The following is a 27408-nucleotide window of genomic DNA, read 5'->3' as shown; positions in this document are numbered from 1 at the left end:
CGGTTTGTTCTGTTCCATTGTAAATACTTGTGGAAGCTCTATGTAATCCAACAGATTTCTTTTTTTAAAAAAAATTGATCGCATCTTCAGAGGGTTAACCTGCACTCTTCCTGATGCTGAGCAGCAAATATATCCATCTATTCCCAGAATTTGGATGCTAAGAATATCTGGACGGCTCCTAAGTCAACAAACTGGGTGACCAGAAAAATTTCCACCAAGTAATATTAGTATCAGCTCTTTAGGAAACCTTGTTGCTGGAAGGAGGCAAAAAAATGAAAAGGAGAATAAACCCTGCTTTTACCAAGGAGCTTCTTCGTGACTCTTAGGGCAGCGATCACCAACTAGACACACGGTGGTCCGGGAGAAAATTTTGGTAGTCCGCAGAAAAATTATTTACATTTTTTATATTGCACTAAATGAGGGGTCCTCAAACTACGTCTCCTGAGCTGTATACATGCAATGAACGTTTGTGTTGCTCCAGAGAGTCTCCCCCTTTGGGGTCTTTTTTTGCGGGGCAGAGGGTGGGCAGAAATTCCGACTTTGGCTCTACTTCAACCTCCTAGTGCGAGACTTTGGGCAAAGGCTGGAGGGAAGCGTCGCTGCTGGTGAAGAGCCAGAGGGCCTTGTTCCAGTGGGACTGCAACGTGGCCTGGAGCTGGCTGATCATTTCAGCCCGCTGAGCCTCCAGGCGCCGGTATCTGGCCTTGCACTCCCGCAGGTCTTCCCTCTACTTGGAAAGCCCCTGCTCGTAGTCCTCATTGAGGTGCTTCTGCTGAGCTTCCTTCTTGACCAGATCCAATCTGAACTGAGCTGGTGGCTGCTTAGCACCAACCACTGCTTCCTGTTGGAGCCCTAAGGAGCCCGTGGGGCAGGTGAGGAGTGGCTGGGAGGGGAGTGGCGAGTAGAAGCCGCCAAGGTGTCCCTCGATGTGAATGACATTGAGTTTGCCACACGCACCCAGTGACATGACCACCTAGCCACGCCCACCCATCTGGTTATTAGGCAGATCATATTAGTGGTCTGCAGGATTTAAAATTATGAATCTAGTGGTCCCTGAGGTTCAAAAGGTTGGTGACACCTGACTTAGGGAATTTTGTTCCCCCAGGGATCCAGATGGCATTGGTGGCACAAGCTAAGAGCTCTCACACACAGAAAGGAACACAAGACATTGAAACTTTTTGCTTTATATACCCAGAGTCAAAATATTACTCCTTCAGGCTAAATGCCTATGGAGATTTTCAATCAGAACAGAACAGACTAACAGAATTGGAAGGGACCTTGGAGGTCTTCTAGTCAACCCCCTGTTCAAGCAGGAGACCTTATAGCACTACAGACAAATGGCTATCCAGTCTTTTCTTAAAAACCTCCAGTGATGAAGCACCTACAACTTCTGAAGGCAAACGGTTGCACTGGTTAATTGTTCTGCTTGTCAGGAAGTTTCTCCTCAATTCCAGGTTGCTTCTCTCCTTGATTAGTTTCCATCCATTGTTTCTTGTCTTGTCCGATGCTTTGGAACATAATGTAGGTTGACCCCCTTTTTTTTCTGGCAGCCCCTCAAATACTGGAACACTGTTGTCATGTCACCCCCTACTTCTTCTTTTAATTAAACTAGACTTATCCAGTTCCTGCAGCCCTTCTTCATATGTTTTTGTCTCCAGGTCTTTGATTATCTTAGTTGCTCTTCTTTGCACTTTCCCCAAAGTCTCAACATCTTTTTTGTAATGTGGTGGGCAAAAGTGGATGCAAGTATTCTAGGATTTACTCAGGATTTATAAAGTGATAATAAACTAATACTTCATGTGATTTTGATTTTATACAACCAAGGATTGTATTAGCTTTTTTGGCTGCTACCGCACACTTCTAAGTCATATTTAAGTGATTGACAACTAGGATTTCAAGACCCCCCCCTCACAGTTACTGCTCTTGAGCCAGGTTTCACCTAATCTGTACCTATACATTTGGTTTTTCTTACTTTAAAACCTTACTCTTCTCTACATTGAATTTCATTATGTTAAATAGGGTCCAGTGTTCATGTCCGTTGAGATCCATCTGGATCTTGAGCCTATCTTCTGGGATGTTGGCTATTCCTGTCAGTTTCGCGTCATCTGCAAATCTGATGAGTTCCCCTTCTATTTCCTCATCTAAATAGTTTATGAAGATGTTGAAGAGAACTGGCCCAAAATGGAACCTTGGGATATTCCACTGCTTCCTTCCTTCCATGTAGATGCAGTTCCATTGAGGACTACATGTTGAGTGTGATTTGTTAGCCAGTTTCAAATCCATCTGGTGGTGATGCTGTCTATATCATATTTTTTAAAGCTTACCAAGAAGTAGGTTGTGGCCTACTTTGTCAAATGCCTTACTGAAATCCAAGTATACTATGTACACTGCATTTTGCTGGTCCACTAATATAGTCACTTTGTGAAAGAATTAAATAAGATTTGTTTGGCATGATCTGATTTTGACAAACATGTGTTGGCTTCTGGTTATAACTTTGGTTGCTTTTAGGTGTTCACAGATCTGTTGCTTGATAATCTTTTCCAGGATCTCCCTGGGTATTTTTTTAAATATTTTTTTTCCAAAACAAACACAACACATCCTTCTTTACATACTGTAGAAAGTGTATCACTTGGTTGCAAAAAGGCTTCCGTGCATCTATTCCACAGTCAACAAGCATAATTCATATTAACTCAAGTATTTTAACTCAGATATTTATACATGTTACTGTTAAGGGTAACTAACAGTTACCATCATCATACCTCCATTTTCATTTAACTATAATGGTTTAAACGTCCTTCATCATAAAATATACCAAGATTTAATACATAACCACAAAGTGGCATTTCATTTACTATTTCTAAACTCCTCCAATAACACTGAATCTTATATCCTATTCTAGCTAAACATCCATAATATTTAATAACGAAGTTTTCTAATCCTTCTTTTCAAATCACTGTTTACAATTTACATCCAGTTTCCTTATGTTGTACCCATGCCTATATATACCTTGTTATCATTATCCCTCCTTTATTTAACTATATCCTGCATCATAACATTTCCCCCCTAATAATCAAGACTTAACTGTATCTAACTTAGTTCTTTTTTATTAACCTTTATATATAATCCAAAAGGATTTCTAATCTTCCTTTCATGGGTACCATTCAATATTCATATCCAATTACTACTTATCATAACTGTTAAGTAATTAAGCTCCTCGTTAGAAAAGCGAGTATGCAGAGAAGCGTAATGAGAGTGATATGGAATAACACGCACAAACCTTCATACAGGGACACTGAATAGTATAAAAATATAGTAGTTTACTATGTAGAAATATAGAGGTATTCAGAGTCCAGTTAACAGTCCAAGTCATACACGGTTCAGTAATTCAGTTATCAAAATAGTCAGTCTAACACACAAAGTATAGCTAACAGTTGCCGACCACAATACCTCAGTATACACCGATCAGCTTCTAACAAAAACACAGAGCTAACAGCCATTCTGGCTCCCTCTTATAGCTGCTTGAGGTAATAAACCAATTACATCTCTGAATCATTTAAAGTAACAGTAAAGTAACTTATATATATTGCCAAGCCAAGCCTAGGGTTACATCCCTAACAATAGCACTACACATTGTATACATTATTATCATTATCAATTACTTATTTAACTATATCTATTGTCACTAAATTTCACTAAGTGTAGCTAGTTTTAAATTACACTCTTCCATCTATCAACCTGTATCTTTCCAGTAGATGGGAACCACATAATCTCTTTTTTAGAGGTACCAGTGCTCTGGTAGTTCCCTGGTGCTCTGGGGTATTTGAAAGATATGGTACAGTGCCATATCTTTCAAATATCCCAGTGCACCAGGGAACTACCAGAGTGGTTTGCTGCTGGTTCGACCCAGATTGGCTGAACTGGTAGTAGCGGTGGCGAGAAGTTCCGCCCACCTGCCCGCCCATCTGCATGCGCAGAAGTGTCATGCACGCATGGGGGAGCACACCTGAATCAGTAGTAAAACAATTAGCAACCCACTTCTGGTTCAGTGGTTCTGAGATGACATCTGCCAACTCCTTTAGAATTCTGGGTTGTAATCCATCAGGTCCTGGTGATTTGAACTTGTTTAGAGCGAACAAATATTCTCTTACCATTCTCTTGCTTATTTTAACTTGTGTTTGTAGTCTGTCTTTTATGGTTGTTTTTGGTTGGTTGAGCTGCATTATCTTTTTTGCATGAAGACAGGTGCAAAGAATGAATTAAGTAACTCTGCCTTCTCTCCACTACCTGTTACATTTTTGCCGTCTTCTCTTGTTAGTGGATTGGTTAGTTCCTTGACTTTTTCTTTTTATATGTTGAAAGAAACTTTTTTAATTATTATTTTTGGCATTTGTTGCAAATCTTACTTTATTCTGAGCCTTAGATTTCCCTAACTTCATCTTTGCAAGATTGGGCTATTTGTTGGTATTTGAAAAGCACTTTTGAGACAGGTAGTAGAACTGTAACTTCTTCAGAAGAGCCCTCTGTTGACTTTTTATGACCATGTCTGTGGCCCTGTTTGTGTCCGTGGGCATGGCCAAGGCCCCACCTGGTTTCATGAATGCATTGTCTTCTCAGATCAGGATGGAATTTCTCCTCAACTCTTGGTCTTCCGGTATGAGTAGAGATTCTGGACATATTTCGGAAAATACACATTTCGAGAACCTGGAGGCATCTTAAGATACCTCTGAAATGTTGTTCATTCATTGGGCATTCTCCAAACAATGTATTTAGTTAAGTGCATTCAACATATTTAATTCCACATTTCCACTTTATCAAAGCGCTAATATACTCTAATTATATACCAGCCAATCCTCCTAGCTTGATGAGCCCAACTGACTGGTATATTTTCATCCAACACACAATATTTTATTGCCTGAAATTAAGTAGAAATGAGCATCTTCCCTTCCATCTAGAAAATATTTCTGAGCTCTAAGAGGGCAACTTTTTTAAAAATTACTGTTTTACTTTTCTGGGCAACAAGACCTGCTGTGAGATAAGAGCAAGCCAAGCTGGCAGGCTAGGATTGTCTTTTTTCCATATTGCCTTTTTTTTAAAAAAAGAGTGTAGTCTGGCATTGCCTGTTTTAAAAAGAAAAATGCTGCCAGGAAGAATGTCCACGTGTCTCTGAAAACTATGTGGTAGATGACATAAGCCTATCTGCTCCCCCTCCCTCCTGCCCCACAACATCTCTTTGTTTATCTTCTACATCTTTTGCCTTGAGGAAGCTGTGTCCTTCTACCAAGTGGTAGGGCCAGCTTGGAGATGTTTTAAAAGCAGTTTTCTTCTTTCTGGTGACTACCAGATACATATTATTCAAGCTCCGGTACCTTCATTCCAAGCCAAAATGGTTATGGGTTTTTTTGGGGGGGAGGGGGGGAATAAAGGGAGTTGACCTTCAACCCATCCAAAACAGATGAAGATGAGACACTGGAGCTGCTGTTAGGAATATGTGAGATTGGCAAACCTTTTCTTTTCTTTTTTTTTATTATTTTATTTTTATTTATAAACATTGTTGAATACAGTGTACATAGGGTATATCAGTCACACAGAAAAAGACCTAAGCAAAGAACGATAATAAAATATTAACATATGAACTAATAACAGTGATTGTCCTATAGTAACACATGTACTAAGGAGAATGGTAATAATATAACCAAATGATTTTAATACATTTGACTAAGTTTCTCTTTATATTGGCTTATTTACACTTTTGTTGACTATAATACTTAGAGCTAAAAACCATCTCTATTTTAATACAAACATTCATAGTCTTTTCTTCCTCTGATTCCTACCTCTTGCCTCTAACCACTCATAAAATATATTCCATGTCTGGTAATATTCTGTGTCTTCCTTATGTTTAATTTTTAAAGTTAGCCTGTCCATTTCATCACAGTCTAAAATTTTCCGAATTATTTCCTCGTCTGGGTGCGGGTGTTGGTGTATGTTTTCATTATTCCAGGTTTCGGCAAATATAATCCTTGCTGCTGTCAATATATGTAAAACTAAATACGTGGTCCCTTTATCATGAGCTTCCAGTGTTATGCCCAACAAATATAGTTCTGACTTCAGATCTATATTCTGTTTAGTTATCTTTTCCAATATTCCAAATATTTTCTTGCTTTGCTACATGACACGTCCACCACTTATGGTAATACATTCCTGGGGTCTGATGGCATTTCCAGGATTTGGAAGACAGACTACTAAACATTTTTGCCAGAGATTGGCAAACCTTTTCAAGATTGGTAAGGTAGGACATGTATGGTGTGAAGGAACTTGAAATGACTCAGGCTTTTGCAGTGCTTGACTGGATTGTGTTGGGGCAACTGGGACACACATGAGTGGGAGAGCTCACATTTTTTTCAGCAGTGAAAGGGGTAATCATTCTTTGGTCTTCATTAAGCACGTTGATTGCTTTAACCGCAGCCTCAACAACTTCTGGGTCATCCTAATCCATTTCATCTTGGAGAGAACTGGTTGGCAACATCTAATGCTGAGGACTAGCAGAATGAAGAGTTCCATACTGAGGGGGGAAAGGCTCCTTCTTAAATGTGGTAAAGTGTGGGAAAGAGTTTTAAAATACCAGGTGAGGTGCACCTTGCCAGCAGAATCTGAACAGCCTACAGTAAACTGATACGGGTTACAAATATTTCATAGACTGGAAACATACACTGAAAACAAGCCCTTACAGGCTTCTTCAAGTACTTGCTTAAAGACACACACACACACACACACACACACACCCCATTGCGATATCAAGTTTATTTACCAGCAGTTCAAAATTCATGTTTCCAATTTACAGTGTCAGTGTTAGACCATGTTTACAATTGTGGCCGGTTCTGGGAATTTCTAGAACATTCTAGAAACGTGTGCATGATTCAGGGAGTGAAAAGGTGATGCAAATGCTGAGTCAACAGAACTTGGAATCTGCTTGGAAACCTGCCCAATATTTACCTTTGCCAGCCTGGGGAAAGCCGTTTTCAGAGCCAGACAGAACCTCCTTCGCTCAACACTTTTGTAGGATAAACATTTTAAAATGCCACCCACAGAATAAACTTGTCCAGTAGATCCAAGGATTGAAAATGGTTCTCAATGTGCTACTATATTTGGAATAGATATGCCTAGGTCAGGGGTGCAGTGGCTCAGTGGCTAAGTCGCTGAGCTTGTCGATCAGAAAGGTCGACAGTTTGGCGGTTCGAATCCCTAGCGTTGTGAGCTCCCGTTACTTGTCTCAGCTTCTGCCAACCTAGCAGTTTGAAAGCATGTAAAAATGCAAGTAGAAAAATAGGGACCACCTTTGGTGGGAAGGTAACAGCATTCTGTGCGCTTTCGGCGTTTAGTCATGCCGGCCACATGACCACGGAGATGTCTTCACACAGGCTTCCTGATACAGTAAAATGCGAACAATTAAGTCCAGAAACCCTCTTTTTATTTCAAAGGCTGTGAATTATATTCATTCACAGCCCGTAATGAGTTCCAAATAGGAATAAAGAGTCCTACAGTAGTCTGCCAAAGTCCTTCGGGATAAGGCTGATAAGCACCCACCTTTATCTTCTTTGAAAACGCTGCCAAAGACTTAATTGGCAATTAGCTTGGCAAGGCCACACAGAGCAAAGAGTCCAAACATATTTTCAGAAGGTAAACTGACCAGCATGAACCAAGTTGCTTTCCTGCAAAGACTCAGGTGCCTTTGCTTCTCCTTTATGTCCTATGGAAGGGGCCAATCACCCCCAAACTTTATTCCCAAGTCATTCCTTCTGTTTCAACTGTTCTTGCCTTCTGGCAGCTCATGTGCACTGGAAACATGGGGAGCCTGTTCCTTTGCCTCGCTGCTGTCTGACTCTGGAGGCTCCAGAGACAGCACATAACTTCCAGATGGCCCTGGCCCCCTTTCTGCCTCCGACGCCAAGCCCTTATCTGAGCCTTCCCAGACTCCAGGATTGGCCCATGTTCCTTCCCAACCTCCTCACTGTCCGAATCTACTGCCAGCTTCACAGACCGCTGGCGAACCACAACAATGAGCACTGCCCCCTAGAGTTGGGAAATACTAGCATGTATGTGTGAGGGGAACCTTTACCTTTACCTATACCTAGGTCAGGGGTGCAAGGTGATCCAACTGGTCAGTCCTAGAGGAGATCAACCCTGACTGCTCTTTAGAAGGCCAGATCCTGAAGAGGAAACTCAAATGCTTTGGCCACCTAACGAGAAGGAAGGACTCACTGGAGAAGAGCCTGATGCTGGGAACGATTGAGAGCAGAAGAAGAAGGGGACGACAGAGAAGGAGGTGGATGGATGGAGTCACACAAGCAGTCGGCGTGAGCTTGAATGGACTCCAGAGGATGGTAGAGGACAGGAAAGCCTGGAGGAACGTTGCCCATGGGGTCACAATGGGCCAGACACGACTTCACGGCTAACAACAACAACAACAAGGTCAGTGGTGGGGAACAATAGCCCCTTTTATGATTTGTGGACTTCAACTCCTAGAATTCCTGAGCCACTTGAATTGAGTTCCTGAGTTAGGGTTAGGGTTACGATTAGTTCGTTCCCCACCCCGACCTAAATGTTGAATTTACAATAGGGAAATAAAACAATTTAATCCTGAGTAAGATGCAAATGGATGAAATGTTAGATGGTTTATTTTTACAAGGATAAGCATAATCATTCGTAATCTGCAGCTGAGGCCTATTCTATGTTTCATTTTGTATTCAGGCCTATGTGCAATTGTCAGGTAAATCATTGTTTTATAATTTTATGAGCAATGGCCCATGAGGTTGTAGATTGCATGGACCTGTATTGGTTTGTGCTAAAATCACCCCTTGTGGTATTTAATAATTTCAAATCAATAACAGAAAGACAAGATCAAGACAGATTGCATTTAAGCATCACAGGAACAGTTGTCACTTCTTTCTGAATGACGTACAGGTACAAATTGTTTTCACTCACTAATTGTTAGGCGCAAAATCAGAAACACTCACTGAGTTCAAAGCACAGAAAAATTTATTATCACTTGCCCCAAACAAGAATCTAGTTAACTAATGGTCAAAGCTAAATTGGCACTAGATAAGGCTCCACTGAATTCATGGGAGGATGGACCCCTTTTGTGACTGTGCCTGATTCCAACCTGATGACGTGTTTAACCCCGCCTTCCAGCTCAGCCTGCTCATATTTCACACCCGTAGCTTCTCTCAGGACTTGTGCTATTATTTCAAAGCCCTTTTGCCAATTTTGAAAATCCTTAAAATACATTTGCAGGCTACCCCTTAAACAAGAAGCTAACCATGTAAGTTGTACCTCCACAGTATGCTACTCAAGGCTGACACTAACTCAACATCTAATGCATATGCCACTGAGCAAATGTATTGTGGAAATACGGTCTCTGTTGACACTTTTTTTACAGATAAAATATTGGACTTTGTGATTTACCCACAGTTTGAAGCCTCTGGGTTGTTTACAATTGATAAAAGCTTGGCCTGAGGAAAAGTAAAATGTTTTTCAACTTCAGCAATTTGCAATGCATGTCACCTCTCACTTCAACTCAATCTAGCTTATTAGTGACCTTGGCTATCACTAAGTGTTGTATCTTTTTATTCTTGATGAATGTATTTTATTCTTTGTTATGTACACTGAAAGCATATGCACAAAAGACAAATTCCTTGTGTGTCCAATCACACTTGGCCAATAAAGAATTCTATTCTATTCTATTCTATTCTATTCTATTCTATTCTATTCTATTCTATTCTATTCTATTCTATTCTATTCTATTCTATTCTATTCTATTCTATTCTATTCTATTCTATTCCATTTCCATTTCCATTCCATTCGACTCTACTCTACTCTACTCTACTCTACTCTACCCTACCCTACCCTACCCTACCCTACTCTAATTCTATTCCATAAAAGAAACTTGGTCTACAAAATCTGGTTTACAAAACTCTAGATAACCTTTAGGTGGCAGCAAGGAAATTCAGGGAATTCCTTTTTTATTTTCTTTTTCTTGGCTGCCAGATACTAGTCAGTTGGACTTTTTCTGTCCAAATCTTTTAATGGAATACCACTGGACTAAATAAAATAGAGAAGATATTTAGAATCAAACATTCCATAAGAAGATTCTACAAAATCCTCTTTCCCTGTCTGAGGTGTATGCAATCTATTCTTTAGCATAAAACATTAGGATCTTCCTTCCAGATGTTTATGCAAAGACTGGGAAAAAAAACCACAGGCTGTTTTAAAGAATGGCAGAGGTGTTTATTGCACATGTAATTATGCAACATCTGAAATATATTTTTCAAATGATTTCTAGACCATGCATCACTCTAAGATTATCTATAAACTAGGCTCTCTATGTAAGATATTTAGAGCAACAAAGATGATTAGGGGACTGGAGCAGAGATGGGTTGCTACTGGTTCGAATCGTTTCGGGCAAACTGGTAATTGAAATAGTGACTGGGTCACCGAACCGGTAGGGATGGCTGGCCGGTCATGCCCCCAAACTGGTTCCCCGGTCTCCCATGCCGTTGCTGGCATGTTTTTTTACTCCTTTTTAATGTTCTGTGCATGCACAGAACATTTTTTTGGCAACTGCACATGCGTACCAGCAGTAACACTGGCAGCAACCCACCCCTGAACTGGAGGCTAAAACATATAAAGAATGGTTGCTGGAATTGGGTATGTCTGGTTTAATCAAAAGAAGGTGGCAACTCTGAAGGTTATGGGTGACATGATAGCAGTGTTCCAATATCTCAGGGGTTGCCACAAAGAAGGAGTCAAGCTATTCTCCAAAGGACCTGAGGGCAGGACAAGAAGCAATGGGTGGAAACTGATCAAGGAGAGAAGCAACTTAGAACTGAGGAGAAATTTCCAGACAGAACAATTAATCAGTGGAACAGCTTGCCTCAAGAAGTTGTGAATGCTCCAACACTGGAAGTTTTTAAGAAGAGATTATTCTATTCTATTCTATTCTATTCTATTCTATTCTATTCTATTCTATTCTATTCTATTCTATTCTATTCTACTCTACTCTACTCTACTCTACTCTACTCTACTCTACTCTACTCTACTCTACTCTACTCTACTCTACTTTACCCTACCCTACCCTACCCTATCCTATCCTATCCTATCCTATCCTATCCTATCTCTCATAGTTACAATTTATGGGAAACTTAAACTAAAACCAACACATATAAATGCCGATATTATTTTTTTCCCCCCATGAAAAGCTTTCTAATGTGCCGATGGTGTAGGAAATAAAGACAAAATGCCTGGCAAGAGGACATATTTGGGCTTCCCTGGGCACGACTTTGATCCCGAGGAAATCTCTGGGAAAGGTTGTATTATGTGTTTTCCATGATGTCTTCCTTGGTCAGGCAAGGGATGGTCAAGAAAGTTGGCACCAGGAGCTTGGAGGACATCGTGTTCACTTGAAATTGGAACGCGGTGGACATAGTCTACGCTGCTATGATGGAAAGAATGGTAGCTGCTGAATGAATCTTGCTCTTCTGAGGATCTGCTTTCTTCTCTTTTACACACAGTGTCATTACACCTGTGATGATGGGGGCAGTAAAGGACAAATTTAGGAAGCCTCCCATATGGCCGTTGGTGGTGGTCATCTAGCCTACGAGGAAAAGGTGGGGGAGGTGGAGGCCCAGGAGGTCGTGGTGGATATTTACTAGGAGGAAAATGATGGGGACCCCCAGGAGGAGGAGGAGGGTACTGAGGTCCTGGAGGAGGGGGAATGCCAGGATGTTCCTCTTGGGTCTGTTCAGACTTATGGTTGCCCCCGGGACCAGCAGGACCTGCAAGAATTGGTGAGTCTCTATGTTCGTGGAGGTGTCCATGATGGTGAGAATGATTGTGGTGATGAAGATGACGAAGATGACAACAGTGATGGTGGTGGTGGGAATGAGGATGTCTATGTAGCAGATGTCTGCATTCATGCCCAGTTATATTGCAACGACGATGGCCTTCTCCTGACTCATGGTGGAAGTGGTGATGGTGATGTTGGTGGTGATGGAAGATGCTGAGATTCTTTGCAAAGGAAGTCCAAAGGACAAGTCACCATTTATGAATGCATTGGAACACAGATGAGAATTAGAAAGAAGAGACCAAGTTAGTTTAGGACTCTTATTTGCTGTGTTATTTGTGAAGGTATATAACACGTATTGCAAGAAAAATGCAAAATATATAAATCAAAATAATATATGAATTAAAAAAACCTTCCCTTTTACTACCCTGTAATCTCTTCATTCAGAGTAGAGTTGGGGCAACTGACTGGAGCTGAACGTTTACTGGCTGGATGCCTTTCCTGATGCCTAAATGGAGTTCACAACATAGTACTTAACAATACACATCAATATACAATATACAGTGTATGAAAGTACCTCAGAAACATTGGTCTGGTTACTGTTACATTTGCCATATGGGATTGAACTGAATGATCCCATCTGGGCTACTGATTATGAGGCATTGCACCACTCCTCAAATACAGATGTAGATAGTCCTCGAATTACAACCACAGTTGAGCCCAAAATTTCCATTGCTAAGTGGGATAGCTGTGAAGTGAGGTAAACTGTAAACTCCTCCCCTTTTTGCAAAGATCTTTGATGAGGAGACAGAAGTTGTTCTACATTTTGTGATTCTGTCAAGAGAGAGGGATCGCATCCTACCACACACTTCCCTGCGACTGATTCGCTCTCACAGGGAAGGACTCCTCCGGGTGCCGTCCACTAAGCAATGCCAACGGGCGGCGCCTAGGAGTAGAGCCTTCTCTGTGATGGGCCCAACCCTCTGGAATGACTTCCCCCCCGATATCAGAACCACCACCGACTTCCGCTCCTTCCGACAAAAACTGAAGACTCACCTGTTCCGTTTAGCCGGCCTGGCCCATTCATAGTCTTATTCTACCTCCTGGCAGATATTTTAATTGGGTATTTTTAGGGTTATTTAAATATTGTTTTTAACTGCTTTGCTTTTGTACAGTTTCTTATTGCCTCCTCTTTTATGTTTGTATTTTCTATCTATTGATGTGTTTTATCTGACTGTACACCGCCCCGAGTCCCTTTGGGGAGAGGGGGCGGTATAAAAGTCTAAATAAAAGTAAAGTAAAGAAACTTCGGCAGCTACATCAGAGGTGGGTTCCTACTGGTTCGAACCAGTTCAACTGAGTAGACAGTAAATCGGCTGGACACGCCCGCGAACTGGTTCTATCAGTACCACCGTAGGCACCACCATCTTGTTTTTTGTTTCTGCGCATGCCCAGAAGCAATTCTTTTACTTCTGTGCTTGCAGGGGAAGTGCGCATCAAGCGCACACCAGCAGTAAAAGAAGCTGGAACTGACCCCTGAGCTACATGCCTCTTTGTTTCAACTTGCCATTAGAGTAAGGCGGAGGGAGGGGGGGGATGTTGATAGGGAAACGAAACTGCTACAGCTCCACTGAAGCTTGTGAGAATCTGGAAACTTTTCAAGGACATCTTAACAGGTGTGAAGTAGAGGCGGATGGTTCCCATAACAAAGATAACTTGTTTACATGGTCTATGTGGAAGCCTGGCGGATTTGTCTGGGAAAATCATTGTTTAATACTGTGAACTGGTGCCTGAGAATTAGTTTTGCCTCGACATTATCATGCGATGCATTCAATAAACAGTAAGCTAGTCAGAAACGAAATGGTCCTGAACTTTTATTTGGATACCCAAGCTGGATGTTGACAGTGTTGGGCCCATCAGCTGCCAACAGAGCTAGCAGCAGAGTCTGATGAGGAGAAGGTTGAGGGAGGGCCTGGGCTGGCTTCGGATCTTTTGGAAGGTTCTTAGATAGGGAAACAGCATCGGAGACAGAGGCAGAACCCTCCCCCAAGTGGAGAGGCAGCAGTGGTGGGTTCCTACCAGTTTGGACCGGTTCGGCGAAACCGGTAGTGGTTTGGCAACCTGGGTCACTGGAACTGGCAGCAACCCAGGCCTGCCACGCCCCCGAATCGGTTCTCCAGGTGGTGCCATAGGCACTGCCATCTTGTTTTTCAGTTCTGCGCATCCGCAGGACAATTTTAATTGCACTGTGCATGCGCTTGCAGTGGGCATCAAATGTGTGAGCATGCATAGCGCACACGAGTGAACTGGCAGTAGTGCCTGCCGGAACCCACCCCTGAGAGGCAGCTCTCTTTGGGGCCTGAGCTGAGTGAGGGGGAAGAACAGATGGGGCCCATCCCAGATGCGCGTATGCGTAGGGAGGAAAGGAGAGGAGAGCAACGGAAGGCAATAAGCCGGCTCTCAGGGAAAGGCAGACGCAGACACTAGTCAGCCCCTCCCTGTCTGGGGAACAAATAGGAGGAGTTTGGGAGGGGCCAGTTGTCATGGACAACCATTCGTTTTTAGTACGCAGTAAACAATTCAGATTCTTTGGCTAAACCCAGATTTGTTGGCACTCATTATTTGATATTTTGTTTAGCCCCATGAATAAAAGACTGTTACTTCCCTGTTATAAAAAGGGGGCTGTTTTACTTGCGAGTAAACAGCTTATTACTTGTGAAAGCTGGATCAGAACAGACAGATTCATATTTTTGCTGAAGGCTACCATTGCCCTTCATGCTATGTGTTTTTCCTTCTAGCAGTTAAATAATTTGCACTCTTACCTGAGTATCATAGATCGCACAGGAGTCTACTTCGACCACATCTGGGGTGCCTGTCTCTTTAAGTATTTTTCCTATGCAAAATCCCAGTTTCTACAGAGGAAAAGGAAATGATAACAGTCGAGATAAATTGTGTAAATTTGACACACATGTCTCTCTCTCTCTCTCCCCTCTTTCTCTGCCTCTCTCAGTCGTCCTCCTCGACTTATGACCACAACTGAGTCCAGCATTTCTGTTGTTAAGCGAGATGGTTGTTAAGTGAGTCATGACCAATTTTACGACCATTTTTTTTGGCCATAGAAAGCATTGCAGTTGTTAAATGCATCAGGTGGGACTTTAAGCAAATCTGGCTTTTCCCACTGACTTTGTTTCTCAGAAGCTGGCTAAGAAAGTCATAAATGAAGATCGTGTGACCCAGGGATGCTACCCGGTTTCCCTGAAAATAAGACCTCTCTGGATAAAAAGCCTAATTGGGCATTTGAGCGCATGCGCTAAAATAAGCCCTCCCTGAAAATATTTAAGCATGTGCAGCCGGTCCCTGCCATTTCCTCTGGTTGCTTGCTGCACAAACAACATGAGGTGAGGAGGTGAGGCCGGAGGAGGGGGGGGGAAGGGAGGGGGGACATGTTCCATGCACCCCACAAGCCCTTACCTAATGGCCACTCCCGCAACGCTAACCACCGTGCCTCTTTTGTCATGCTAATGGCCACCGCAAAAAGAGCACAGGCCTAGTGATGTGCAATGCCTCAGCAGCCATGAGGTGACCACGCTCTCTGCTTCCTGCACCTCAAAAATAATAAGACCTCCCTGAAAATATGGCCAAGTGCTTATTTCGGGGGGGGGGGGTTGTCAAAAGAAAATAAGGCCCTGACTTATTTTGGGGAAAACACGGTATAACACATGTGACATCCATTTCAGTTGCCAAGCAACCAAATGTGAGGATGCTGTGTTGTTTGTACATGCGAGGACTGGTTGTAAGTCACATTTTTCAGTGCTGTTGAAACTTTGAATGGTTGTAAGTAGCTGCAGGGGTGGGTTCCTGCCAGTTCTAACCTCTTCTATAGAAGAGGTTCCACAAATCTACAGGGCCGTTTAGAACCGGTTCCAGCTGCCTCCCCCCACCTGTCCGCACATCATCAAGATGAAGAGCGAGAGGAGGAATTCTGGGAGTTGAAGTCCACAAGTCTTAAAGCTGTCAAGTTTGAACACCCCTGGGGTCTTTTTTCCTAAAGGGTTAGGGGTGCAAGGGTCTTGTAACTTGAGAGCTTTAAGACTTGCACACTTCAATGCCAGAGTTCCTGAGCCAACATGACTGGAGGAGAAATTCTGGGAGTTGAAGTCCACAAGTCTTAAAGCTGTCAAGTTTGAACACCCCTGGGGTTTTTTCCCCTAAAGGGTTAGGGGTGCAAGGGTCTTGTAACTTGACAGCTTTAAGACCTGCGTGCTTCAAATGCCAGAGTTTCTGAGCCAACATTTTGGTTGCTAAGCAAGAGCATTGTTAAGTGAGTTTCACCACATTTTACAAGTTGGCCACTCCCACCCAGTCACATGGCTGGAAAGCCACTCCCACCTGGTCACATGGCTGGAAAGCCACTCCCACAAAGCAGCCACAGCTATAGAAGAGGCTCTAAAAATGTTTGAAACCCACCACCGACTCTATCTGTCTGTCTGTCTATCATCTATCTATCTATCTATCTATCTATCTATCTATCTATCTATCTATCTATCTATCTATCTATCTATCTATCATCTATCTATCATCTATCTATCATCTATCTATCTATCATCTATCTATCTATCTATCTATCTATCTATCTATCTATCTATCTATCTATCTATCTATCATCTATCTATCTATCATCTATCATCTATCTATCTATCATCTATCTATCTATCTATCTATCTATCTATCTATCTATCTATCTATCTATCTATCATCTATCTATCTATCTATCTATCTATCTATCTATCTATCTATCTATCTATCTATCTATCTATCTATCTCTATCCATCCATCCATCCATCTATCCATCCATCCACCCACCCACATGTACAAATATACACATTACAGTAAATCTGTTACACCATTAAGAAATAAAAAATGTCAATAGCTTAATAATGAAATTAGGCATTTTCCTCTGTAAATTTCCTCTCCGTCCTCTCTGTTCAACTGATGCCATCCCATTCCCTCCCCTCTCCTCCTTTCCCCTTTTCTTGTTCCCCCAAAGACCCACGTTCCCACCCCAATCTTTTCCTAGGGCTTGACATACAGTATAACTGCAGAAAAAAAGGAAACAAACAAACAAGTGAAACTTAATCTGAGGAAGGAATAAGCATAAGATACTTTTCGAGTTTACTTTCAAATGTACCGTATTTTTCGGAGTATGTGATGCACCGGAGTATAAGATGCACCAAGATTTTGAAGAGGCAAATAAAAAAAAAAGGGTTTTGCACTCTGCAGAACTCCCCAAAACAGGCCATTTTTTTGCAAAAAAGGGCCCATTTAAAAAGAAAAAAAAGGCATGAATAGCCTTTAGGAGGCTTGTAGAGTGCTCCTGGGTGGTGCCCCCCCCCAACTCGAGCAAATGTGGCTTGTTTTTTGCTCATTTCTGCCTTTCCCAGTCCCCAGGAGCTCTCTGAAAGCCTCCTAAAGGCTATGCATGGCCATTTTGGTGAAGGAGCAGGGTTTTGGGAGGAATAAAAATGCTGTATTCAGTGTATAATGCTGTATTCAGCCTCTTTTTTGAGGGAAAAAGGTGCATCTTATACTCTGAAAAATATGGTATTTAATTACACTGGAAGTTTTAAAGAAGATGTTGGATATCCATTTGTCTGAAGGGTATAGGGTTTCCTGCCTAAGCCGGGGGTTGGACTAGAAGACCTCCAAGGTCCCTTCCAACTCTGTTATTCTATTCTATTCTATTCTATTCTATTCTATTCTATTCTATTCTATTCTATTCTATTCTATTCTATTCTATTCTATTCTATTCCATTCCATTCCATTCCATTCCATTCCATTCCATTCCATTCCATTCCATTCCATTCCATTCTATTCTATTCTATTCTATTCTATTCTATTCTATTCTATTCTATTCTATTCTATTCTATTCTATTCTATTATCTATAATACAGTAGATCCTGAAAACCTCTATATCTCAACTGGCTATTTACTTCCTGCAGTTTGTTAGCCAAACTACTTTTGCATATATTGTCTCTCCACTCACAGCTTTTCCATCAGGCAGGAATTCACATTGGGAAACACTTGTTGGGTCGCTGTTTCTAGGGCATCCTGTCTCTTTTATGGTGAATTCAACAATGAATAATGTACGTTCGGCCATCTGCATAAAATAAACGAAACAGTGATCAAATTATATCCAACTTTCCCAATATTACAGTTCACTTTGGCGTTCACATCGAAGGATGACTGCAGGGCAGATGTAATTTTTCAATTACAATTTTCATCTAGGAAAGCTTTAGAAAAACCAGGCTATTCCATCAGGGTCTGTTCAGAATTAAATCAGGATAATCCTAGGCATAAGATGATGGATGAGGAAAGAGTACTAAAGATGCCCCTTCATGACACTGCTAGTACAATAATGACACTATGAAAGTGCTTTAATACAGGTAAGAGACGGGTTAAACTTGATAAGCGTTGCGTTCATAAAAATAGCAGCTTTAAGAATAACATTTTTAAGAAGAAAGGAGGGAAGGAAGGAAGGAAGGAAGGAAGGAAGGAAGGATGGAAGGTGCTTAAGAAAAGTGGATTTAAATAATTTTTCACTGCTGATCTTTTCCTTCCTGATACTTTGGGAAACATTTTTTACAAAAGCTTACAGATCCATAGGGAGAACATGGATACTTACTGCACTGAAAACCTTTTGGACTTTTTCCACCTTGAAATAATTGGACTCATTGCTCCCCAGCCTGTATTTCTCTAAAATCTTGTTGGCTTCTTCGGTGTGCTTCTCAGTGTCTTCTAGAACTGTTATTCTTACAGGGCAACTCTTGCATTCATATGTTTTTGGTGGAACTGTAAAAAAAAGAAAAAAGCACCGTTATCAATACTGCAGCATCAATGATCTGAGTTGTAAAGTCTCATGTTCGGCAGCCAAAACATTTTCCTCTTCCATGGTAAGATGTGCTATTAAGTTTTCTAATAGAATTTCTGTTTATTTACTTTATTGATGTACTTATAAAATTTATTGGCTGCCCAGATTACCATAGGAGAACTCTGGACATCTATGTATATAAAAATGACTGTGTGTGTGTGTGTCCCAGCATAACTCTGGAACGCCTTGAGCAATTTCAACCAAACTCGGTACACAGGTGACTTACTTTCTGGAGAAAAATACTGTGGGACTAAAACACCCCTAACACCCCTCAGAGTGTGTGTTCTGTTAAGATGCAGCCTATTGTGCCTTACAGTGGCTTCTACCGTAATGCCGTAAAATGGCTTCTACTGCACAGTGCAGTGGAGTTGCCATGGTAACAGCATCACAGTACTCCACAAGGGGGGTCCCTATGATAAGGGGGAAAATCCAACATTAGAAATTACATTTGGTCCAGACATTTCCCCCCCTATAAATAAATACCCGGGCAACGCCTGGTCATCAGCTAGTAGTTGTATAAAATCTAAAACATAAAAACACTAAAACACAAAACATTAAAACCAAAGACACATGGGGAGGGCACGAGTGGAACGGGAGGGAGTTGGGATCTATTGTTACTCAATCAACCACCTCCATTGTGCAATTTCCCCACTGGGACCCCCAAGGTGACTCGCAGAGCCACGTCTTTAGCCCTTAGGAAAAGATAGGAGAGTTGGGCCCAACTCATGGGTGTGTGTGTGTGTGTGTGTGTGTGTGTGTGTAGATCAGTGGCCGGTTGCAGGCGGTACACCCCAGTACAGGAACCTGCCTGGAGCATCGTGTATGATTCCGGTAGGGTGCTCTGGAGAGCCCACCCGCCCGCGCTCCTTACCTGTCTTTAAACTCTTCAGCTCTTCCACACACACGGCGCATACAGCGCCTGCGTGATGCTCCACTGAGCAGCAGGAGCGTCACGGAGGCATCGCTGGACAGTACGACACATGCACGTTGCACGCATCCATATGGACGCCACCAGGCCAACTATACTGGTTGGAACGGGATCTGGAACCTACCACTGGGGGAGATTTTCCAGTAGGCAGGTGCCACAGCAGAGAAGGCCCTCCTCCTGGACCCCGCCAGTTGGAATACTCGGGCTGATTGGACCCACAGCATGTCTTCTCTGCTGGCATGGGTGGGACGGGCCAGTCCCCGTGGGTGAAACGGTCCCTCAAGTAACCTGGACTATCTATTAGTTAATATGGCTGCAGTTTCTGAGGTTGTGCAGATGGACTGGTGAAGTTTTGAGAGAAGCACATAAAAGCTGTCCTCCATGTTTATCTGCGTCCAGGGGTATCCATGGAAAAGGGTCCAATGGATATGACTACAAAAAGAAAGATTTGCTTTTGATCAAGAAGCTTCAGCCATCATCTTGATTTCTTTTTTAACCTCTTGTTACCTCTTTCTATAACCTCAAATCCTGACTCCCGGTTATCTCGGCCTTTCCCCAAACTGCAGTTGGATGCCTTGCCTTGTTTAATGCATCTATATATTTAGATGATAATTCCTGCCTTCCATTACTTCTTCTTTCTTCCTTCCTTCCTTTCTTTTTTCCTTCCTTCCTTCTTCTTTTCTCTCTCTCTTTCTCTCCTTCCTTTTTCCTTCCTTCCCTCCCTCCCCCTCTTCCTTCCTTCTTCTTTTCTTTCTCTCTCTCTCTTTCTCTCCTTCCTTCTTTCTTCCCTCTCTTTCCTTCCTTCCTTCTTCTTTCTTTCTTTCTTTCTTTCTTTCTTTCTTTCTTTCTTTCTTTCTTTCTTTCTTTCTTTCTTTCTTTCCTCCCTTCCTTTCCCCCCCTCCCTTCTTCTTTTCTCTCTCTCTCTTTCTTTCCTTCCTTTTTCCTTCCTTCCCTCCCTCCCCTTTCCTTTCTTTATTTCTTCCTTCCTTCCTTCCTTCCTTCCTTCCTTCCTTCCTTCCTTCCTTCCTTCCTTCCTTCCTCCCTCCTTCCTTCCTTCTTTCTTTCTTTCTTCCTTCCTTTCTTTCTTTCTTCTTTCTTTCCTTTCTCCTTCTTTTCTTTTTCTCTCTCTCTTTCTCTCCTTGCTTCTTTCTTCCCTCTCTCTTTCCTTCCTTCATTCCCTCCATTCCTTCTTTCTTTCTTTCTTTCTTTCTTTCTTTCTTTCTTTCTTTCTTTCTTTCTTTCTTCTTCCTTCCTTCCTTTCTTTCCTTCCTTCCTTTTTTCCTTCCTTCCTTCTTTTCTCTCTCTCTCTTTATCTTCTTTCTTCCCTCTCTTTCCTTCCTTCCTTCTTCTTTCTTTCTTTCTTTCTTTCTTTCTTTCTTTCTTTCTTTCTTTCTTTCCTTCTTTCCTTCCTTCCTTCCTTCCTTCCTTTTTCCTTCTTCTTTTCTCTCTCTCTCTTTCCTTCCTTTTTCCTTCCCTTCCTCCCTTCCTCCCCCCTCCTTCCTTCCTTCCTTCCTCCCTCCCTCCCTCCCTCCCTCCCTCCTCCCTTCCTTCCTTCCTTCCTTTATCTTGTCATCATCACCTGAAAAATCGGAAGCACCAGACTTTTACCCCAAACTTTTCTAGGAGAGAAGACTGTACATTGTCCAAAGGTGGAATAAATAGCCATCGAGGTCACTGAAATGCTTCTTCATTTGATTCTGAGTTGTAACTTAGAAGAAGGTGAATACCTGGACTGACGGTGCAGTTGTATGCATACAGCAGCTTTCTTTTGGAAAGTTCATTTATATACAGAACAGCCTTACATTGTCCCAAATCCTGGAAAAGACACAAGAAAAGGCATTAGTTCCAAGGTGTCTTTTAGAAAAAGGAAAAAGATCTTGAGCAGAAGTTGACTCCTAGCAATGCCTTGGCCATGACTCTGCAATGTACTTGTCTGGAAGAAAGAGGAAGAAAATAGGTAGTGTGTATCACACGAGCCAAGGTACGGTAACACAATTCTAATTAATTAGCTTCCACTTTTAAATGGTTAGATAGTGTAATCAAGACACTGGACAGGGAGGCCTGGTGTGCTGTGGTCAAGGCTGGGAGTGAAAAATTTCAGCAACTGGTTGCTGGGTGGGTGTGGCCATGATAAGTGTGGCCTACTCAACCTCCTGCACCACAGCAGGGGAGGCCCATTTTCCACCCTCTCCAGGCTCCAGAGACTTCCCTCAAGCTTCCGGGAGGGTGAAAATGGGCCCATTTCTGGACTTCCAGAACTTCCGGGAGACCCATTTTTTGCCCTCCCAGAGCCTCCGCGTGGGCCCTGCGCTTACCTGGCATGATGAACAGGCCATGTGGCGTCTCCTTGGAATGGCGGGGTGGGGTGGGAGGAGCCAGCCAGACCTTTCAACTATCAGTTTGGCGAACCAGAGGCAAAATTAGCTTCCGGTTCGCCCGAACCGTTCTGAACCGACTGGATCCCAGCCCTGGCTGTGGTCTATAGGGTCGTGAAGCGTATTTGACTTAGCAACTGAACAAGAACCAAAATTACTTTTAAAACATGCAGATGATTACTGCCGGGGAGTATAAATGTGGCGCACTTTGGGGCCTCACCCAAGAAAATCCCTTTTCTAAAACTTGTATTTGTGGATGGGACTATGGCAGTACAAATAATATGTTAACGTCACATTTCTGTTGGTTTGTGATTACAAAAGCAAGACTTTCCACAGAAGTATACTTCAAATTGTTAATGTTTAGAAAGAATAGAGATGGCCATTACTTGCCGTTATACTTAAGAATGGCCGATGTTCACAGGATGACCAATGTGTTCTGGATATTACAGGACACTGCGTTTCCAAGACATCCAAAGTTAGGTATGCTATGGATGCGTTTTTCTGAAATGGGAAAGAACAAGAGCAAGACGGAAGAAAATCAGGCATGTTCTGCTGGAAGAAGTTTCATAAACAAAGCGGTGGTTTTGCTAAAAATATAAATAGATAATTTCTCATTTTCAGAAATCTACACTTGATATTCTGTATTTTGAACCACAGCAGTGAAAATCAATATTGCTGCTTTCCGGGTGCAACATACATACTGGTTTCTGCCTATTTCAAACAGGCATGTAAGTTAGTGTCCTGAAATGCTTGATTTCCCCAAGAACCTCCTCAAAAGGATAAAATAGTATGACATCCATCCAGGATCATTGCAATCCCACTTCAAATTATGAAATAAAGAGAGGAGAAGGAGAGAGGAAGGGGAAGTAGAGAAGAGAAGGAGGACAGGGGGAAGAAAGGAGGTAGGGAGGAGGAGGAGAGAGGGAGAAGAAAGTGATGGATAAGGTACAAATATGGTGTATGGAGAGCAGAGAGCAGAAGAGCCAATAATTGTTTTTGGGAGTCGATGGTAAGACGAATTGATGTAAACAGTTAATAATATAATACGATGTTGGTCATGTAATAGTATACATGTAGCTAGATGTTATGAAAATGAAAAAAATAAAAAAAAACTTTAAATACCCTGTTTCCCTGAAAATAAGACCTCCCCAGATAATAAGGCCAATCAGGCTTTTGAGCACATGCACTAAAATAAGCCCTCCCCCAAAAATAAGCCCTCCCCAAAAATATTGCAACACAGCAGCAGCCCTGAGGTGACCGTGCTTGCCACCTCCTGCACCTCAAAAATAATAAGACCTCCCCAAAAATAAGGCCAAGTACTTATTTCATGGGTCAAAAGAAAATAATCTTATTTTCGGGGAAACACGGTATAAAAAATAATAATTATGAAAACAATAACAAAGCAAATAGCAGAGAACAAGGGCGATTGATTCAACTAAGAGGGAACCCAGAGGTGGGTTGCTGCCAGCATTACTGCCAATGCGGTGCACATGCAACATGTGCATTTGCACCTCAAAGGGTCTGTGAGTGCACACAACGTTAGAAAAGGAAAAAAAATACATTTTTGCAATGAAGATTGTTCTAAGTCAGTGATGGCGAACCTATGGCACGCATGCCACAGGTGGCACATGGAGCCATTTGTCAGGGCACGCGAGGCGCTGCCCTGTCAGCTGGCCAGCGCGCATGTGCGCGCTGGCCAGCTGAGTTCACCCCTTTTTAAAGCCATTTTTCACCCTCCCCAAGCTCCAGAGCCTTTATAGGAGCCTGGGGAGGGTGAAAAGAGCCCCCCTCACCCCCTGGAGGCCCTCCGGAGGCTTCATGGGGCTTCCCTTGGGACGCGCACGAAGACTGCAGCTAGTCCAGAACGCAGCCGCGCGGGCAGTCATGGGGAGTACTAGGTACTCCCACGTAACACCGCTCCTGCGCGAGCTGCACTGGCTACCTGTGGTCTTTCGGGTGCGTTTCAAGGTTTTGACCACCATCTTTAAAACGCTCCATGGCATAGGGCCTAGTTACCTGCGGGATCGCATCCTCCCACATACATCCCTGCGGCCAATTCGCTCTCACAGGGAGGGGCTTCTCCTGGTGCCGTCCACTAGGCAATGCCAACGGGCGACACCAAGGAGTAGGGCCTTCTCTGTGATGGGCCCAACCCTCTGGAATGACCTCCCCCCCGACATTAGAACCACCACTGACTTCCGCTCCTTCCGGCAGAAACTGAAGACTCACCTGTTCCGACTGGCTGGTCTGGCATAATTCTTAACGTCTACCTCCTGGCATATATATTTCCTACTGGTTTTTTAGGGGACTTAATTTTATAAGACACTGGGGTTTTAAACTTTGTATATTTTAAATTATTTATTTAGCAATTACAGTTCTGTCTATTTTATCCTCCTCTTATTTATGTATTTATCCATTTAATAATTTTTAATTGTTATTATGTATGATGTTTTGATATGGACTGTACACCGCCCCGAGTCCCTTTTGGGAGAGGGGGCGGTCTAGAAGTGCTAATTAAATTCAATTAAATTAAATTCATGAGCTTCCCTGAAGCCTCTGGAGCGCTCAAAATGACCGTCCGAGCAAACTGGAAGTCACTCCGGTTTGCTCGGAGGGTCGTTTTGGCTGCTCCGGAGTTTCAGGGAAGCGTCCAGAAGATCCCTGAAGCCCTCAGAGTGCTCAGAATGACCCTCCGAGCAAACTGGAGCCACTTCTGGTTTGCTCGGAGGGTCATTTTGACTGCTCCGGAGGCTTAAGGGAAGCCTCCTGAAGGTCCCTGAAGCCTTCGGAGCACTCAAAATGACCCTCCGAGCAAACCGGAAGTCCAGTTTGCTCGGAGGTTTGTTTTGACTGCTCCGAAGGCTTCAGGGAAGCGTCCTGAAGGGTCCTGAAGGTCCCTGAAGCCTCCGGAGGGTTTCTTAGGGGTGGGGGAGGCTGTTTTCGCCCTCCCCAGGCTCCTATAAAGCCTCTGGAGCCTGGGGAGGGCAAAAAAAAGCATGCAAAAAATTGGGGGGGTTTTGCGCCTGTAGTGTGTGCATGTGCACTGGGGAGGTTGTGCATTGCATTATGGGTATGGCATGCCCGTACACTACCCCCTTGCGCTCCCCCCACTTATGGTACGTGAGCCAAAAAAGGTTCGCCATCTCTGTTCTAAGTATTCGCAGGACCGAAAATCAAGATGGTGCCGCCGCCAATAGAACTGGTTTGGGGGCGTGCCAGGTCAAGTTGCTACCTACTCGGCTGAACCAGTCCGAACCGGTAGGAATCTACCTCTGAAGGAACCTGATCCAAGTGTCAAACTGAATCTGCCTTCGTGGCAACCACTTTCTACTCGGAAATCAGGGACTCTTTTTGCGATCCTGTAAGGGGCACTCTGCTGTTTAAGGAACCACCACAGACTCCACAAACTGATGGAGCAGACCGAGCCCTGCAAATCCTTGGGTTGGCTGAGTGGGAAGCAGGCCTCGGCCTACCACTTGCAACAGCCCCCAATAGATCGATAGCTTCTGCTGCCCAGCTTTGACTTCCTCTTGGGTGGCTGAGTGGCTGGATTGGAAACAGAGGAAGGCAGGGGTGGGTCTGGCTGCTGCTACTGTCGCTGTGGGTGCATGCACAGTTCTAAAAATGCTTCTGTGCATGCGCAGAAGCAAAAACCAAGATCGTGGGGCCTACGGCACTACGGAAAGAACCAGTTCGGGGGCGTGGCAGGCTGAGTTACTACCAACACGGCCGAACGGGTCTGTACCAGTAGGAACCCACCTCTGGGCGAAGGCATGCAGGCACTCAGAAGAATAGATGGGGGAGATGGGGGCGAGTGCTGCTACAGTGTACCTGTGGTTGGTTGTAAAGTTAAACAACGGCAGAAGCACTGCAATGGTCTTAACTTTGAAACTTGGTTATAAGTAGCTTTCGGGAGGGGGGTAGTCGGTTGTGTCTGTTGATCGGCCACTAAGCAACTAGTCATAAGTCAAAGACTACCTGTGTTGTCCGCCCCCCATAAATTGGTGGAAAAGAAGAGATTCTAGGTTCCTCCGCATTCACAGTGGCACATGTTTACATCTGCATTTTAAAATTAAGCCCATTTCAAAATTAAACCCAAGTAAGTTAACGAGCTCCACCAGTTAATTAGCAATGTTTCTTAAAAATGTTTTTTTTTTTTAAAAGTGCCATTTCAAAAAAAAAACCAAAACAACTCCCAAGTAACACAAAGAAGAACGAAATGGACACACGATGCATCTAATAAGGATCCACCTGCTTGCATTGAATCAGAGAATTATGACAGACATGGACTCCATTCTGGAATAATGAATGACGAGCCACCCAGAGCTGTGGTACTTACCAGGTGTTGGACCTGAGCATCAGCAACACGGAACAGGGCAAAAATGTAGCCTTCGTTGCGATGTTTATTGATTAAATTCAGGGCTACCCCTGCATCCTTCTCTGTTCTTGCATCATTGCAGTCTTCAGGGACTATCAGGGCACGGCAAGAGGTGGTCCATGCCGCAATAAATAGAGCACAGGCAAGCAATTTCATTTGGGCTATGCGATCCTCTTAAGTCATCAGACTGGAGTTCTTTTGAGCTTATGCTAAAAAAGCCAATTCCATAGACACGAAGGGATGTTTACTTTTTGGTGGAACTGGTCTCAAGGTTCTTGAACCAGTTGCCTTGATCCCTGGTTAAGCAAAATAAATAGAAAGTGAATGATTTATGCAGTAAATAAGAGGGAAAAGAGGATCCGGAATGAGGAACTAACATCTGAAGCTATGGATAAAATAGTGTGAAATTCTGACGTTGCAATGGGCAGTGATGGTGGGCTACAGGATATTTGGCCTGTCACACTCTCTATTATTTCATTGTGCTGTTTCATTAGTGTAGTAATTGGGAGGGGTAATAGAAAGGAGTAGAATTGTGGAATGTGTTATTGTCATTCCTTTCTAGAAGCCCAAGGTCATCTTTTGTCTCCGCACCTCTGCACCTGACCGGAACCAGCTGAGTAGAGATGCCAGCGTGGCCGAAGAAGATTGGACCATATGATGGATTTATGGGTGTGGGGATAAGATCATGAACTTTCAACTGGGTGGAATCCCAGGAAGCTTTTAGATTTGGGATTTCCACAGATGTGCCAACATGTCTGTCTTATTAAATTGGAATTTTAAGGATAGCTCTGCCTTGGACTCGGATTTAATTCTGCATGATATTTGGAACGCTGACAGGTAGCTTGCTTTGATTTGAGGAGTAGATCTCAGTACAAGTAGGCCTCACCCAGTGGTGGATTGCAAGTGGTACGCTCCAGTACGGGTGTCCGGGTACTGTTCTGGTACGGTGCTCCGGAAGGCCCA

General features: G+C 43.1%; 1 protein-coding gene across 3 annotated transcripts; it reads right to left on the bottom strand.

The window, feature by feature from the left end:
* Nucleotides 1–10900: 10900 nt before the first annotated feature.
* Nucleotides 10901–26687, bottom strand: HRG (histidine rich glycoprotein). Of its 3 annotated transcripts, XM_081955355.1 has the most exons (7): nt 26407–26687; nt 22458–22568; nt 21420–21507; nt 18519–18685; nt 17880–17993; nt 14659–14748; nt 10901–12060 (listed from the first exon to the last, which is right to left on the bottom strand). In XM_081955355.1, exons 1-7 carry the CDS (start codon nt 26599–26601, stop codon nt 11257–11259), a joined length of 1569 nt encoding a protein of 522 aa, XP_081811481.1. In that variant the 5' UTR covers nt 26602–26687; the 3' UTR covers nt 10901–11256. The 3 variants fall into 3 exon arrangements, with proteins under 3 accessions (XP_081811481.1, XP_081811483.1, XP_081811482.1); XM_081955357.1 differs by lacking the exons at nt 21420–21507; nt 22458–22568; nt 26407–26687 and adding exons at nt 19817–20124; nt 21301–21379; XM_081955356.1 differs by lacking the exons at nt 21420–21507; nt 22458–22568; nt 26407–26687 and adding an exon at nt 19817–20310.
* Between the last annotated feature and the right edge of the window lie 721 nt (nt 26688–27408).

This window comes from Natrix helvetica (genome assembly GCF_964273705.1).
Source record: "Natrix helvetica genome assembly, chromosome: 5".
NCBI lineage: Eukaryota > Metazoa > Chordata > Lepidosauria > Squamata > Natricidae > Natrix > Natrix helvetica.
Note: the sequence above shows the minus strand (reverse complement) of the source record. Positions and strands in the feature narration are given on the sequence as shown.

Excerpts from the sequence above, each read along its gene's own strand:
- HRG (XM_081955355.1), bottom strand. The coding sequence starts at position 26,601 with ATGAAATTGCTTGCCTGTGCTCTATTTATTGCGGCATGGACCACCTCT. Across the intron at positions 21,508-22,457 it reads GGCCATTCTTAAGTATAACG|GATTTGGGACAATGTAAGGC; the intron begins GCAAGTAATGGC and ends TGTCTTTTCCAG. Across the intron at positions 12,061-14,658 it reads GTGCGATCTATGATACTCAG|AATCTCAGCATCTTCCATCA; the intron begins GTAAGAGTGCAA and ends TCCTTTGCAAAG.